This window comes from Herpailurus yagouaroundi, unplaced genomic scaffold (assembly GCF_014898765.1).
Source record: "Herpailurus yagouaroundi ecotype Mexico unplaced genomic scaffold, PumYag 29, whole genome shotgun sequence".
NCBI classification, from domain to species: domain Eukaryota; kingdom Metazoa; phylum Chordata; class Mammalia; order Carnivora; family Felidae; genus Herpailurus; species Herpailurus yagouaroundi.
In genome coordinates this window covers 41257394-41274978 of record NW_024412377.1, presented here as the reverse complement: position 1 = coordinate 41274978, position 17585 = coordinate 41257394, and the positions used below count along the sequence as shown (strand labels likewise).

At 43.6% G+C, this 17585-nt stretch overlaps 1 protein-coding gene across 4 annotated transcripts in view; it reads left to right on the top strand.

Moving 5' to 3' along the window:
• HTR4 (5-hydroxytryptamine receptor 4) overlaps positions 1-17585 on the top strand; it is a 159395-nt gene that overhangs the window by 84342 nt on the left and 57468 nt on the right. For 2 of the 4 annotated variants that reach the window (XM_040497068.1, XM_040497064.1), the window contains exons 4-5: positions 15625-15778; positions 16943-16984. In XM_040497068.1, coding sequence (XP_040353002.1) covers positions 15625-15778; positions 16943-16984 — 196 coding nt within the window. The remainder of the gene's footprint in view (positions 1-15624; positions 15779-16942; positions 16985-17585) is intronic. The other 2 variants (XM_040497086.1, XM_040497078.1) reach the window with 1 other exon arrangement.

The following is a 17585-nucleotide window of genomic DNA, read 5'->3' as shown; positions in this document are numbered from 1 at the left end:
TTTTCCCAACTACAGTGCTCCATCCACTGTGCTTCTTGGTGCTTTGAGAATTGAATCCAATTAATGAAAGTTTATTGCCTCATTAGAAGTAATTTCCAAAGCATAATTAAGCTACATGCATCATATAGTATGTATGGGTCATGGGAGACCAGAAAACTGCATTAAAAGCACTATAGTACAGTTGACTATTTTGAATCAAAGGTTCTGTGGTGAATGAAAACCAACTAAGTATCTGTGATAGAGTACTGGGTTTTAATCTGGCCACTGAAACCCATGAGAAATAGTTATGTGTGTTGCCCTAGAAAGATATCACTGGTGTGTTAATTGGGGGGAAAAGCAAGTGTCAGATTTCAATGTTTAGAATAATTCCACTTTTGTAAAATAAATATAGAGATATTTATATTTAGGTGAGTGAGTGAGTGAGTGAGTGAGTGAGTGAGTGAGTGACAGAGAGAGAATATGAATGAAATTGCATCAAACTATTAACAACGGTTATATGGAGGGTAGTTGAAAATGGTCCTGGCTAGACTAGGTGACCAGATAGATTGGGGTTGGGAGCCATCACTTTTACTAACCTCTAAAATATATGTTTTAAACTTGAATCTTCCCTGTGCTAGAAATTGACACTTCTTGAGCGCAGAAGTATCCAGGATAGCCTTTGGCTGAAAGTGCTCCTAGACCAGCACATTCTCCAGTCACTGAAAACATTCTAACTTTAGTGTTAGGAGTTCCCTCTGAGATCTGAGCGAGGCAGAGAGCACAGAAGTCTTTCTGACCAACGTGTTCTCTCTGCTTTCTCACAAAATGCCCTCGATTCTCCCCCCTTTGGAGCCCTCGCTGTCTCCTGTCAGCAGATCCTTCCTCCCACTCACTCCCATATTCGTCTTCCTTGGTCCCACCACCCTCATTCATGACCTTGTGTCTCATCCATTTCAACAGTCTCTTTTCTAATCACAGTTTCTTTTTAATTTTTAATGTGTATTTTTGAAAGAGAGAGAGAGAGAGAGAGCTAGCAGGTGAGGGGCAGAGAGAGAAGGAGACAAACACTCTGAAACAGGCTCCAGACTCTGAACTCTGTCAGCACAGAGCCCGTCGCAGGGCTCGAATTCACGAGCCATGAGATGGTGACCTGAGCCGAAGCGTAACGCTTAACTCACTGAGCAACCCAGGCACCGCCCTCCCCATCACAGTTTTTAATGAGCATGACAATAATACCTGAGCATTGTGAAAAAAAAGGGCCTCCGGCTTATGAGTAGAACATAAAAATGTCGCTCTTCTCCCTCTGCACCTCCACAGCTATATACCCTAGAGGTTACTACTGTACATAGTAGCTCTCTGCAAATTCCAGTCATTTGATATGCAAGAAGCAGACTTCTGTGAATATGTTTTTAGTTTGCTCAAATGGCTTTAGGTTTTAAATAAGCTTTTGAAAAGGGCTTTCCCAATATCCCAATGAATTGCCTGAATGTAGTGTTTTGACCAACTCACTTCTCAGATGATATGTTAGTAAGATCTTTTTCAGCAACACATGATGGAAAATAAATTGAATGGTTCAATCAGCTGAAAAGTCTGACCTTAGAAATGGCCGTCTACAGGGTTTGAACAATGCCATCGAGGCTCACTCTCTCCTTCTGTCTCTGTCTCTCTCTCCTCCTTGACTCTATCATTTCTTTTTTCTTCTCTGTCTCTTCCATCTCTGTCAGTCTCCCTCTCTGCCTCTGTCCCTCTCTTTATATCTGTCCTTTGTGTCCCTTTGCTGTTTTCTTGTTGGATTGAGTCTCAGGCTGGGCTTAGACCAGTGAGTCTTAAACCATCCTGATTAACTCGTGAATCCACAGGAGGAGAAGCCTAAATGCTCTTTCTCATGGAAGAATTTTGGCTGGCTTTGCTCGAGTCACTCTTTCACTGACCATTCATACATTATGGTTGCTGGGCAGAGGTGAGGCACCATGACGGTCAGCTTTACCAAAGGTGTATGGCGTGGGAGAATGGCAGTTCCTTCTGGAAGAAGGATGTTGGGCAGACAATAGCAGACATCAACTTCTTTTAGGCTGCCCAAGGGACCTTCAGATCTCTTTATTGAGCCTCCACAACAAGACAAAGGTTTGCCCTTCCCAACTCTTCTTGTATTAGGCCAAACATCCCTAGATCCTTCCACTGGCTTCATATGCCATGCTTTTTAGACTTTTAACCATTCTGATCCCCTTCCCCCAATCAATGCTATACTTGTCCTGTATTTGGCATCAAATGCAATTCCCCTTGAAATGTTTCACTTCACTGAGGATGCCATTCTCTACGGGATTGCAAGATGTCCTCACTGACATGTTCAACCAAATTGCCTACCCTTTCTCTTGGCAACACAAGAACTTGATGTATATTATCTGCAAAACTCTTCCGACGATTTGTCAGTCGCAGATTTTCTTTTAAAACAGGTTTACTTGTTAAACGTATGATTCTGATTCAAAGGTTGCATATTTCATCCTGTGCCAGAGATAAGCGTGTCTGCGTTTCTTAATGATCTCCCTGCAGCACCACTCAGTTTTGTAATGTATACCTAAAAGGTGTCTGTCATTGTGAACTTGTGTCACACAGTTACATCTGTTTTCCCAATGGGATTGAAATGTGTTTCTGAAAGGAAGGCGTACTGTTTCCCTTTGTCACATACGCTTTGAGGCTAAGTTCATACTTTGTACATAATGGTAATACTTGTTGAGTTGAATCTCGTGCTTATTTTTATATTCATTTCATTAAATATGTATTGAGTACTTAACTAATTGCCAGGAGCTGAGCAGAGCAGTGGAAGTGCAGAGGTGAACCACCAGAGAAAGCTCTGAATCGCAGAGCTTTTAGTCTAGTGGGGAACAGGTAGTAAATAGGTAATTATAATGAAATCGGTGGCCATTGAAGTCAAATAAGGAGAAGTCAAAGAAGCTATTGGAGCATGTGGCCTCCAAAGCAGGGTAAGTTCTGGGAGGAAGTAACAGGGAAGCTGGGATCTGTGGATTATGCAAATGTCAGTAGGTAAAGGGGAAGAAGAGGAGGCATCTTCTGGAAGGAAGGTTCCAGAAAATGGCGTGTGCAAAGCCCCGAATTTTTTTCAGTGATACCTTATCAACCATAGGCTAAATTCTTCCCCTGTCTTTCAGTGCTTTTCCCAGCGTGTCCTCGGTCTATTTTTTCTAACTCAGCTCCAACCCATGAGTGATCTGTTACTCATAGCCTGAGTCTGATATGTTTCCTCATAACCCCATGTTCTGCCTTGCCTCGAGTTCCTTTTCTTTTCCCGATGAACACTCACCCTTCAGTATTCTGACAGAATGTGTCACTGTCTCTACCCACTGGCCGGGCTTCATTCCCCATGATTTGTTGTTTCTTCTTCTGAGTGCCCATAGAATGTTAAATATAAGCATAGCAGTGGGGCGCCTGGGTGGCTCAGTCAGTTAAGCGTCCAACTTCGGCTCAGGTCATGATCTCGTGGTTTGAGAGTTCAAGCCCCGTGTCGGGCTCTGTGCTGACAGCTCAGAGCCTGGAGCCTGCTTCGGATTCTGTAATTTATAATAATAAATAAAACGTTAAAAAAAATTAAAAAATGTATAAGCATAGCAGTTATCATCCATCTTGTTTTTAAAATTTTTAATGTTTTTTTATTTTTTATTTTTGTGAGAAAGGGAGAGAGAGAGAAAGCGCACATGCGCACACAAGCAGGGGAGGGGCAGAGAGAGAGGGGACACAGAATCTGAAGCAGGCTCCAGGCTCCACGTTGTCAGCACGGAGCCCGACGCAGGGCTTGAACCCACGCACCGTGAGATCGTGACCCAAGCTGAAGTCGGATGCTGAACCGACTGAGCCACCCAGGTGCCCCAGTTATCACTCATCTTAATCATTGGTTTCTCTCTTTCTCATCCTGGATGATAAGCTCCTTGAGAGTCAGCCTCAAGGCAAACGAGAGTTCACCTGTCCTCGTGCTATTCTGATTGGTCCACAGCAGCTGCTCCAGGCACATTTAGCTGATGCTCCAAGATGTGACTTGTGGTTGCTTGGTCTGACTTTGGTGTTCATTTTTCTACCCTTCTCAAATAGCCAGTATAGCAAGTAGTTAAGAATGACGCCCGGGTGCTAGACTGCCTGGATTCAATCCCAGCTTGACCGGTTACCAATTTGTGTAATCTTGAGAAGTTATTTAAATTTTCTGGGTTTTACCTTCTCAGCTCTAACATTGTGTTAATAGTAACTTCCTTTTGGAGTTCGTGAAGAATATAAATGAGTGCATGCAGGAGAACATAAATCAGTGCATGGTACATAATAAGCATTCAATAAATGTTAGCCACAAGTATTATTCCATTATTGTTCTCCTTTTTCTACTGGTTGTTGTGGGTGCCTTCCCAGACACCGGTTGCTGTCTTTTTCTTCCTGTTGTATGTCTGAGTGTCCTTCAAGGTTAGACCCTCGGCCTTCCAGCACTAGGGATCTCCTTCTTTCCTTTGGAGAGCTCACCCATCCCATGGCTTCACCTGCACCTCTGTTCTCACCCCTCCTGCAGTCCTGTCCCATGCTGGGCTCTGGGGTCCTATCTCTACCCACCTGTTCAATATCTCACCTTAAGCTTCTTTCTGTTTTCTTGAATCCAGTGTGCCCAAAGTGGAAATTTCCATTATAAACTAATATCCTCTTCTACTTTGTACGTAAAAGGCACATCTATTAGTCATCTTTTAGTCATTTAAATGCAATTCTTTGAGGTCGTCTTTTCCTTATCCACCATGACCAGCTGGAAGCCAAATCATAGACGCATTTTCATAAATATCTCTCAAACCCATCTTCCTCCTCTTCGCTCCTTTTCTCCCATCCCACTTCTTGATTGTTGCAGTAGGTTTTTAGTTTTTATTCCTGTATATTATTTATCAGATACATCTTTAAATTAATTTAAATATGTTCACATTTTTTTCCACGTGTCCTCAGCTCAGAAAGCTTATAAGACAGTCATGTTCTCTGTCTTCTTCCTAAAGAGGGTTGCTTTGGTCTCACCCGGACCATTCACCAGCATTACCAGGGCACAGACTTTGCCAGATGTGGGTTTAATTCCCAGTTTTACTGTATCCTGGCCGTAGGATATTAGGCAAGTGGATTGAACTCGCTGGGCCTCAGTTTCCTCATATTTATTTATTTATTTATTTATTAACATTTTTTTATTTTTGAGACAGAGAGAGACAGAGCATGAACGGGGGAGGGTCAGAGAGAGAGGGAGACACAGAATCCGAAACAGGCTCCAGGCTCTGAGCAGTCAGCACAGAGCCCGACGCGGGGCTCATACTCATATACCGCAAGATCGTGACCTGAGCCGAAGTCGGACGCTCAACCGACTGAGCCACCCAGGCGCCCCTCCTCATATTTAAAACGTGGAGAATGAGAGCTGCCTTGCAGAGTTGCTATAGGAGTGAGATATATTATAGAATACACCTCTTGCTGCATAATGTGCCCTCGGTAAATGGGCAACACGTATAGTGTGAATAGTAGTAGCTATAGCAGAGACAAGAAACAGACAGTTATAATACGATCGGAGATGTGCTGTGTCACAGACATAAACAAAATACTTGAAGAACCAGGGAAGAGATGCGGAACCAATTCAGATCTCTGACAGAAAGGAGTCTCCCCCCAAACCCTCACCCCCACAGTTTTTTCTTCCTGGAACCCGAAGTTCCCCCTCTGCTCTTGGCGACATTCTCAGCCCCACTTTGTGCTCCTGGCTCCTGATGAATATCCCTGCTGGGGTCGTCTTCCTTGATTCTCAAAGCGACTGGCAGCTTGCCAAGCCCCTTGGGAAGCAGAAGTGGAGCGCTTTAGCTTTCTCTTGAAGCCGCTGCTGTTTCTACGCCGCTTCAAAGGGGAACCAGAGCAACTGAAGTGTAACAAAACCAGTTACCATGAGGAGAAAGATAAATCTCTCCATCCAGAGCTCTGCCACAAAATGTGGCTAGATCTCCTACTGGAGGGAGGACTACCATCCAGCCAGGGAACTGCCACGGTCACACTAGACTGTATATGACCTGTTTATTTCAGTTGTAGTTATCTGTTGCCATACATCTACCCCAAAACTTAATGGCTGAAAAAACAATGTACTATTCCCAGATTTCACAATTCTGCGCATCAGGAATCTGGGCTTGGCTAAAGTCACTTGATGGTGTTTAGCTGGAGACTGGACAAGCCTGAAGGGTCCAAGACAATTTATCATACACATTGATGGCACTTTGGTGGGGTCATCTGGAAAGCTGGGCTCAGCTGGGCCCCTGTCCCTGTCCATGTGGTCCCAGCTCTCTATATGTGATCTCATGTTCATACATGTTCGATTTCTTACATGACAGATCGTGGCCTTGAGAAACCAAGAGCGCTCTTAAAAATTAGTCTCAAGACCGGCATACAACACTTCTAATGTATTCTCGGTCAGGGCAGTCACAAGGCAGTCACAAGGGAAGGAGCGGACTCCCCACCTCTGGATGGGAAGCATGTCAAAGAATTTGTGGCCATCTTTAATCCAACACAACTACAACCTCTTACAAAAGCTGAGATGTAATTAATCCCCCTTTACCCATAAGAAACAGAGACCCAAAGACATCACGTGATTTGTTAAATGTTGGAAAGAATATCCATGAAAGAATTGACGCTAGAACTGATTGTCTTGCTAAAGACAAAATGCCCCTTGTAACTAATAAATTTATTGATTCTGCAGAGCTCTTTATCCCCCTAGTCCTAAGTCCTGAAGACCATTGGCTTGTGCTTTATAAATTCGGAGTTGGGGGTGGGGGGTGAGGGGACTGTGATGAAAGGTTTGTTTTCCTGATTCCATCTCAATATTTGGGTCTTAGCAGCCAGATGCGACTTCATGTGTTCTCTCCTGCAGTTGGCATTTCTTTCTTTAGTTAATCTTGACTAGAGATCTGGTCTCGCGGACCATCTAGGATGTCACTTTCAATTATTTCAGGTAGGACAGCAGGGCCTGGATTAAGTCCATAAGAAGATACTACACAAGATCTACGTCATTGCTTGCAACCAATAGGGTCTCACTGCTTCCGTTCACCTTTAGGGACCAACTCATTCACCACGTTATTACTAGGAGAGATGTTGAACCAGGTGACCTCCATTTTATTTGTTAAATAATTTAGAGCCCCTGGTTCCGGAATGTATTTGAATCTATTTGAATTCATATGTATAACATATATATTCCCTTTGATCTTGTACTTGTATGTAAGTAAAGATAGTAACTACTATTTATGAAGCATTGTGTACCCAAAACTTTCTGTATTGAACACTATCTCATCATTTCTCACCGTGAGTCAGTGAGGTGGACATAATGATACCCACACTTCAGATGAGTAAACTGGATCCTGGAGAAGTCACATAACTAATCCTGAGACCACAGAGCTGATAACTGGTTAAGGCAGGAAGACGAGATGCTCAGATAAAGACATAAAGTTGGCTGCTAAAGTCTCCTCTAAGTCTGAGAATCTAAGATTCCATGTTATTCTCCTTGCTCCTCTGCTTTCCCTGTGGTGGGATGGCAGGAAGTGAGGAGGAAGAATTTTCCTTAATTGTAGGACGGGTGGGGTAGAGATGAGCATGGAGCTTAAAATACATGACTGACTTCTAAGAGTTGTCAAAGTAAATTGTGCCCCCAGAGACATTTAAAAGCAATTTAATCACACTTTTCCACATGGCTGCATTTGGGGAAGCTGGTGGCTGGTCTACCAAAGGGGATTTTAATGGAGTTTCATGGACAGTAGTTTGAAATGTTTTGCGTAGACATTTCTTTGCAAATACCCATGCCACATGTTAGTTAATCCTGGCCACCTGGAACCTCACTTGTCACCTGAACATTCACTTAACCACTTTGTAGAAGTTAAAGAAGGATGGGCCTTGTCCAGTGGAAGTCTAGGGAACAGACCTTGCAGATAAATCCGTGCCTGAGATGAGACCAAACCGCATTCCCTCATGAACCCTGTTCACCTGGCAGGGGAACCAACGATCCTTTTTCTTGAATTTGTTGCAATTCAGCTTCTTTAGTAGAGCATGCAGCAGCGTTGATTGCAATGGACATTTTCCAGTTCAAAGAACTTTTGGACGTTTTCCAGTTCCAAAAACTTTTGCTAGACTCATCCTAGCATAACATTCAAAAAGGTTCTCAGGAGTTCCCAAACCACCAGCATCAGTTATCAGTTATTACCCGTTATCAGTTATCAGTTATTGCCACCCAGGAACAATAACAGAAACGTGAATTCTTGGGCGTCATAGCCAGATCTTCCAGGAACCTGTATTTCAGCAACCCCTCCGGGTGACTCCCTTGTATGCTACAGTTTGAGAACCACTGCCCCTGAGCTGGCCTTTTTAGACAGATTTTGTTCTATCTTCTTACAGATACTCTGTCCCAGTTAACTTGTACTCTCTTTATGTTTGTATGCCTATGTGGATGCATGGATACAGGTTTATGGATTTATTTTATATAGATAATCTCTGTCTCCTGGCCTTTGTTCATACTATTTATAGTACATGGATTGCACTTTCTTCTCCACCATCCTTACTCAGTCTCTGATGTCCAACTTAAAAGACACTTGCTGGAGAAAACCTTCCCATCCCTCTACTAAATATGACCTTTACATCCCCAAAACTTGGTCCCACAATGTAAAGTAGAATTTATTTTATTATTGATTCAACCTATTCTGTGAGCATCCACTCTATCTAGCATTGTACGAGACATTGGGGATACAGTGGTAAAAAGGGAAACGTCGCTGGCACTTACCAATCAGGTAAGGTAGGCTTTTCTCATCCCCTGTCCTAGATCGTAGCTCTTTGAGGGGGCACACGTGTCCTGTACTGCTGGGAGTCCCCCAGGCTGTATTAAGTTATGGTGAGCAGGGTGGAAGGCAATGTAATTGTCTTTTCTGGTCCATACAGAATGCACTGGAGTATTGTGCTCTCTTTGTGACATCCATAGTTAAGACATAATGGCACACTATGGCATATGCAGAGGACATGAAGCCCTGGCTGTTGGTGTATATCACCTCCTCTAAACCAGGGTCTCTCAACTCCACCACTATGGATGTTGTAGTTAGATGATTCTTTATTGGGGAGTGGGGGGGTTGTCTTGTCCATTTTAAGACATTCAGCGTCTCTGACCTCTACCCACTGAATGCCCAAAGCATGACCATTCCCAGTTGTGACAACAGAGGTCTCCAGCCATTGCCAAATATCCCTTGGTGAGTGAGATCAACCTGGGTTGAATACAACTGGGAATATTTTTCCTGCACAAAGTAGGATTTCAGAAGAAGGGGAAAGCTCTTTTCAGTTGTCTGTAGGACCATGATGCAGAGAACGAATTAGAGAGAGATATTTTTAATTGATCAAGAGGGTAAAACTGGAAGTTACAGGGAATCAATTTTGGAATAAACTTCCCTAACTTTAGAGTAGCCTGAAGTTTAGAGAGTAGTTCAGTGGTTTTTGGTGAATTCCCAGTCCCTGGTGCATTCAGGATGGCCTGGATACACTTCATTTTTTTAAGAGAGGATTTAGGGATTTCAGGATTCTGCAAGTTCTGAGATCCAGTGTTTTGACTGTTTCCAAAGTGGCTTTTAAAGAATTAGAATAATTCCTTGGGGGCTTAGGGAAGGTGGCAGAGTGAAGTGATAGTGGTGAAGTTGATATCCTGTCCCTTGAATCAAATGGCCTGAGCTAGATCCCAGGTCAGCTCTTACCTTGAACAAATCCTGACACTTCTGTGTGTTTGTGTCCTCGTCTATGAAATGGGTGCCTTTATAGTTCCTGTCCCATGAATAGTTGTGGGGACTAAATGAGATAATACTGGTAGAGCCCTTGGTAAGTAGATGAATAGAACCTACTAACTCAGCTGGTGCACTTTGATCTCCAAAGAACTTGCAAATTTAGCTACTTCTGCCTGGTGGTATTTATATGTGTGTTTGGGGGGCAGTTCACAATAGGATACATATTTTTGTGATTTTGCAGAGTAATATAATCCAAATATAGGAATTAAACAGTAACCATGACAGGTGACAATCAACTTAGCAGATTCCTGTCTAGTCCCTGATCTGTAGACAGAGGTTAGAATTTTTAAGGAAGCTCCATTAGTCAAGTAACACTCAAACTCAGTTTTTTAAAGCTTATTTATTGATTTTGAGAGAGAGAGAGAGAGAGAACAGCAGGGGAGAGGCAGAGAAAGAAAAAAGAGAGAGAAAGAGAGAGAGAGAGAGAGAGAGAGAGAGAGAGAGAGAGAGAGAGAGAATCCCAGGCAGGCTCCGTGCAGTGCGGAGTCTGACTTGGGGCTCGAACCTGCGAACTGTGAGATCGTGACCTGAGCCGAAATCAAGACTCAGACGCTTAACTGACTGAGCCACCCAGGCGCCCCCAAACTCAATTTTTATTTTAATCATTTTATTCAGGGATGTTTGTTTTCACCTACCTAATTTAGACTCTTGAATGCAGACTTGGAAAGGATTTTTATTTTTCTTGATTCGTTGCTAGAAAGCAAAGATTAGAAAGTTATTGGGAAAGATAGAAGGATATGTGGTGGCTTATTCAGGGAAGCTGCCTCAACAGGGCCAATGCTTTGGTAACAATCTTGAACCCATCAGTCAAGTGGGTGCTGTCATCTGAGCTCCAAATACAAATCTCATGTTTTTTACACCACATGCTACTTAAAAAATCAAAGTATGTCTATAGCAAGGTAGCATCAGGCTAAAAATGATGTAGAGGGAAAGATTCAAGTCAAACACATACCTAGACACAATGTTCTTATTCATCCTGATCTATCACTTGCAACTCGGCCAGTGCAATCTAAGTAAAATTAAAATTTTTTTTTTCCTTTTACTCATCACTGATTTTTAAAGTAGGAGATAAAGGATTTTTTCTCAGGCTTACCCAACCACCCCACATCATGCAAGAGTCAATTTCTACAACAGTCTGTGCGTCTTTCACATAGATGTATCCCACCTGAGCCCCTATGGAATGAGCTGTCCAAGCAACTTTCTTTCAGGAATTCACTGGCCAGGGCACTGACTATATAGATCAAATGTGTAAAAGATTGGTAAAATGTGCACGACATTCACAGTATCCCTCTTGAAGTTGAACTTCAAAAGGAAATCTGTCACCACTATTGACTCCTCTGTGGCAGGAGCTTCTAGTAACCTGGGGTAATGCAAATTAAAGTGAGGACATTGGGCAGCAGACCATGGACATGGACACCGGACAGCAGACCATTTCATTTTTTAAAAATTAAATCTAATCGGGGCATATGGATGGCTCAGTTGGTTAAGTATCCAACTCTCGACTTCGGCTCAGGTCATGATCTCGTGGTTCATGAGTTCGAGCCCCACATCAGGTGCTGCACTAACATCGGGGAACCTGCTTGTGATTTTCTGTCTCCTCTCCTTCTGCCCCTCCCCCACCCAGTCGCCGCCCCCCCCCAAGATAAACTTAAAAAAATAAAATTAAATCTAATTAACTACTTTTAGTGAAGTATAATTGACATACAATATCATATAGCTTTCAGATGTACAACATAGTGATATGACACTTACATAGATTGTGAAATGATCACCACAGTAAGCCTAGTTACCACTGGTCACCATATATGGTCATTAAAATACTACTGACCATATTCCCTCAGCTGTACTTAACATCACCATGACTTATTTATTTTATAATTGGAAGTTGGTACCCCTTAATCTTCTATACCTATTTTGCCCATCCTCCCACCCACATCAAACATGAGGAGATCTTCTTATGCACAGGATATTCATCATACCATGGGAATCAGACAATCATCTTGGCCAAGCAAGACTTAGAAAGAGAGACTTCCACAAAAGTGTTCTGAGCACCAATATAACTATATATTATGAAGTCCTCTTCTGTAAATTCTACTGTCTTCCCCACATGACCCTCTGAATATCTGTGTCCACATATGGAAGCTTAAAGACTCTTCTCAGGTGAGATATCCTGCTTCCTCAAACTTACCTTTTGGCCCACAGGGTATTTAATTTTGGCTTGTCTTTTTGAATTTTGGGATTTCTGTGACACTGGAGATCCAACTGAAATTCGTGAAATGTTGCCTTTATTCAACATCTATTCCAAACCTCAAGAATCATAAATTATACAACAAAGATAGGGTAATATCTGTTCTACACTTAGCCCTCGATTGCCTTCTTTGATATGGTAGATGAAGGGATGTTATAACTTTGAGCTATGCTATGGAAGTGTATTGAATGAAACAAGACATTCTTACTTAAAGTATCTATGGAGGACATGTCTAACATTCGAAACCATTTTTACTGATGCAGGAAACTTTGGTGGCAAGAGACTAACTTTAGCCAACTTTATTAGTTTGTTAGAGCTGTCATAACAAGTACCATAAACTGGGTTCTTAGAACAAGAAATGTGTCGTCTCATGGTTCTAGAGGCTATAAGTCTGAAACCAAGATGTCAACAGGGCCACGCTACCTCTGAAACCTAGAGGGGAAGGATTTTTCCTTGGCCCTTCTTAGCTTCAGACCATTCCAATCTGCTGTCTCTGAGCATATCTGAATCTGTGTCCAAATTTCCCTTTTTATAAGGACATTAGCCATATTGGATCAGGGCCCACACTAATGGCCTCATTTTAATCTTACGACCTCTATGAAGATTCGATTTCCAAATAAGGTCCTATCCCAAGGTGCTGAGGGTTAGGACTTCAACATACTTTTTTACGAAAGGAAGAGGGGACAAACTCAATCCATAACACTAGCTTAAGCAAAGGAAAAAAAAAAAAGGAGTTTATTGGAAAGATACATGGTAGCTTATCTAATCAAAGGAGGAGCTAAAGGGGAGCCTGGGTGGCGCAGTTGGTTAAGCGTCCGACTTCAGCCAGGTCACGATCTCACGCTCCGTGAGTTCGAGCCCCGTGTTGGGCTCTGGGCTGATGGCTCAGAGCCTGGAGCCTGTTTCCGATTCTGTGTCTCCCTGTCTCTCTGCCCCTCCCCCGTTCATGCTCTGTCTCTCTCTGTCCCAAAAATAAATAAACGTTGAAAAAAAAAAAATTCAAAGGAGGAGCTAAAGAAAGAGGACCAAAAGGCAAGATCATGGCTGCCCAACAATCCAAGGAGTAAGAGTTACTCCCAGCCCCACCAGGAGGCTGCTGTAGTATAGAGAGACTTTCGCTGACTTCCCCATCTCTGCATTACTGCATGTGGCATTCAGAGTCCCAGGAAAAAGTCTGACTGGGTCACTCCCTGGCCAGAAAAGTCGGGAGCACCATCATTTGCTCTCCCAACAACATGAAAGTGACAGAGAAGAGGTAATTCCCAATGGCTTTGGGATGTTATTATCAAAAGAAAGGAGGAAGGATGCTAAATGGATAAAACCAAATGTCTAATCTAGACCCTCCAGTGCATGAAGAAAGGAGCAGAATTTGTTAAAAAAAAAAAAAAAAAAAAAAAGTAGGGGCGCCTGGGTGGCTCAGTCAGTTAAGCATCTGACTCTTGATCTCAGTTCAGGTCATGATCTCACAGTTTGTGAGATTGAGCCCCACGTCAGGCTCCCTGCTGACGGTGCAGAACCTGCTTGGGATTCTCTCTTTCTCCCTCTCTCTCTCTCTGCCCCTCCTCCATTCATGCTCTCTCTCTCTCTCTCTCTCTCTCTCTCTCTCTCAAAATAAATAAATACATTTTAAAAGTGTTTTAAAAAATATTTTCATATACCCCAAATTCATGATTAATTCTATGTTAATAAATCTGTATGATTGTTAATACCGCCATTCAGAAAAACCTGTCATTCTGATAACGATTGGCCTTTCTCATAAGTCAAGATCATGGGGGGAATTCTAACCAATCATGATTCTTTCCACTGCTGAGCTATCTTTAGCCAGGTTTTGTCACCGTGTTGGTTTTATAGATAGAGAAAATGAGTTCCCAGGGGAGCCTTTCCCCCATTCTTTGGTCTGTCGTTTCTTGCACTCTGGTGCAGGTCAGGACACCCACCGTGTTACTGGCCACAGGAAGCTTGCTGGCACAGTGTGGTCAGCTGCTCCCTGACTCCTTGGAGGGAAAGGTGTAATTCTGCCCTCTCAATTCCTGAGGCCCCCACGTCTCATGTTCCAACACAGGACAAGCTCTCCTTCTTATGCCACCCTCTTTCCCAACTCGTCCTACCACCACCTCTTCAAAGAATATAGCCATTGTTACATTAGTTAGGCTTTGAATTAAGAGAAGAAAAGAAGAGGTGGGCAGAATGAAAGCAAATTGCATAAAATGAGGGGTCTAAGGGGGTGTCTCATTAAATGGTATCAAATCTTAAAGAACAGACCTAGCCCCCAGGCTTTCTGTTTGCACTTACTCTGTGATTCTTCCAAAGACAAACAGCCTATAGACCTACTGGGGTATTGTGCCTCTTGTCAAATTCCCACAGTTGCCTGGGTGTGGAAGTGGTGATTTCCAAGACTGGAATAGCATGCAAGAAGCAGTCTGGGAGTTAGAGCCCAGATCACTGAGTAGAGTAGGTTGCATCTCTGTCTGGAGGAAAGGAGGAGGCTAGCATGTTGGCAGAACATGGACTCAAAAAGCCATGAGCAGTGAGTTCCACGAGGAAGAGCAGACCCTGGTAAATAGGGGCGGCGTGGTGTCCACCAGTAGGCAGGAAATGATGGAGTAGGGAAAATTCGAAACAGAGAAACACTTAAATGGGCTGGTCCAGAGGTAATGCCCGTCAGTTGTGTTTCCAACTCCTTGACCAGACCAATCACTTGGCCCCATCCAACCACAAGGAGGCCAGGAAGCTCATGTGCCCAGAAGGGCTGGACGTTTTTAGCAAACAGCAGTTTTGACTTCATTTGTCATATGGAAGGAGGCAAACAGTCAACAGACTGTGATGCAGGAGATGCTTGGAATTTGCATTTTAAATGGGCCTCCTCAGGTGCGTCTGATGTAGGGGAGGAGTGGAATCTCTGGAACACTGACTTAGAATTTCACTGCAAGATAGCCAGGTAATTCAGAGTATGGGGACAAATCTGAGATACAGTTCTTAGAGCTCAGATGTAGGGCCAAGCCTGGGAGACATCACCTTGTTATCGAAGAAGCTGCAGTTGCCTTGGGCACTACAGTCCAGAGGGCTGGACAGAATCTTCTGAAATGCCCAGGCACGAAGGTAAGTTTCGGAAGCACGCCTGAGACAGAGCAGACCGTCAGGTGAGGGAGTGTCAGGCTTTTCGTATACGGGGAGAGGAAGAGGGATGTGGGGCCAACTCCAGACAGTGACTCTCAGATGTGATCTGAAGTTTACATTTTTGTTAGCAGAAACTCATGGGGCGATACCACATTGCATTGTGTAATTGCCTTTTTCGTTCCTCTGTTCTTTTCTCATTGCATCTTCCCTTTCTCTCCTACCCACTTCCTCTTTTTTCCCATTATTTTCTCTTTTCTTTCTTATTTTATGCTCTACTTGCCCCTCTAATTTCCCACTTTCCCGACGTTTCGTCTTCTTATCCCCCTTCTCGTCTCTGCTCCTTCTCTCCTCTTCTTTCTCTTCAATTATTCTTCCCTCCTTTTCCCTCTCGTTCTTCCTTTCCCGTGGCACCCACACCTTCTATTCTCTCTCCAGGTATTATGCCATCTGCTGCCAGCCTCTGGTCTATAGGAACAAGATGACCCCTCTGCGCATCGCGTTAATGCTGGGAGGCTGCTGGGTCATCCCCACGTTTATCTCTTTTCTCCCTATAATGCAAGGCTGGAATAATATTGGCATAATTGATCTGGTGAGTACCTATGCAGAGAGTGCCTGCTGTTTTAATCTCTGATTTACTTTATTTGCCTGAGATTCTAAATAAATAAACAATATCAGGTTGGGTGGATGTTCTAAGAAAGATTATTTTTTTTATATATGTGCATATATAATATGCACATATGTACATATGTATATTTATTGATTTGGGGGAGGGAGAGAGAGGGAGAGCACACGCACGCACGCATGCATTGGGGAGGGGCAGAGAGAGAGAGAATCTCAAGCAGGCTCTGCACTGTCCGCATAGAACCTGATGCCAGGCTCAGTCACACAAATCATGAGATCGTGACCTGAGCCGAAACCAAGAGTCGGACGCTCAACCGACTGAGCCACCCAGGCGCCCCAGAAAGATTCTGATAGTGATCTAAGTGACAACAGCAACAACAAAAAAAGGCAAGCTAACATTTTCGAATATCTGTTGGATGCCAGAAAATATGCTCAGACTTTAACATAGAATCCTAATGACATCCTTCCGTCATCTCATCCAGATGAGAAATATCAGGCTCCAAAAGGTAAAGTAACATGCCTGGTCAGATAGCACAACAGGTACTCAAAGCTTGGTGTTCAGACCAGAGAGCCTGAGACATGTGATGTGCCCCAAGAGGCCTTCGTCCCATTTCATGGCTGCCAGTGACCAGCAGACAACATGTCATGTGGGCAGAGGCTTCCAGAGAATGAAGAGAAGCCTGGGCCAGGAGTCGAGAGAACTGGACCCTGAGTCCAGCTCTGTCCCTGACCTTGAAGGACTGCAGTGAGAAGGTGCATTGGTCTTCAGTGGGGGAGTGTCTCCCAGAGAGTAGGAAAGCAGAGTGTGGCACACGAGCCAGGCATTTGCCAGCCCCTGTCCGGATGATCTTCCAGAGATTTCCAGCTCTGACCCTGTATGCTCCTAGTGCCAAACTCGCAATGAGGATCAAAAGTTATGGTGCGTGTTCACTAGCAGCGATATATGTTCCCTAAGGAAGTTGTCAGGCGGTCACTCTAACATTTGGTCCAGGACCGTGTTGAGGTAGGAAGGGGACTGGAGAGGAAAGATCGAGAGCAAGCTCCAGCCCCACAAGACCAGTTAGAGTAGAAGCTGCTTGTTCTTCTCTCCACCACGTCCCTAGCCCCTAATCTTGCCTTGTTCTTTGTCCAGGAAAGGATATCCAAGCCAAGGCTGGGCCAGGATTTGCATGTGGTATGTCAGAACAAGAGTTCCTTGGGCTTCTGAAAGAAATGCTGGGGACAAAGGAGTGGAGAAGTAAAAGGGGATTCATACAAGGGAGACTGTATGGATATTTTCTTGAATCCTATCCTCCTTCTCTCAAACTTTCAGCCTTGCCAATCTCAAGGGAAATGAAATTCAAGTTTCCAATAACCAGTAGAGTAGCAACAACGGCCAACAAATGTTGAACGCTTACTGTTTGCCGAGCCCCATGTTCACTTAATTGTTATTACTGTGAACCTCTTGCAAGCCTCACAACAGTGCTGTTAAGTCGATCCTATCATTGTCCTCAGGAAACTGAGCATCAGAGAGGTGCAGTTATTAGCTAACGTCAGATTGGCAGGGAGTAGTGGTGACTCTAGCTAAGTTCAAGCTTCCTGCACTCCAGGGTCTGTGCTCTTGATCTCTGTGGTAAACTTCCTCCCTAATGGAGAAGACCTTTGGAAGCATAAACTTTTGTGAATCAGAACTTTTAAAAAAGGGTGCCGCACTCTTACCTTCGGATGTAGAATTTCTAAGGGAAAGAATCTAGAGAACCGCTGTTCATTTCTTTTTTTTTTTTTTTTTTTTTTTT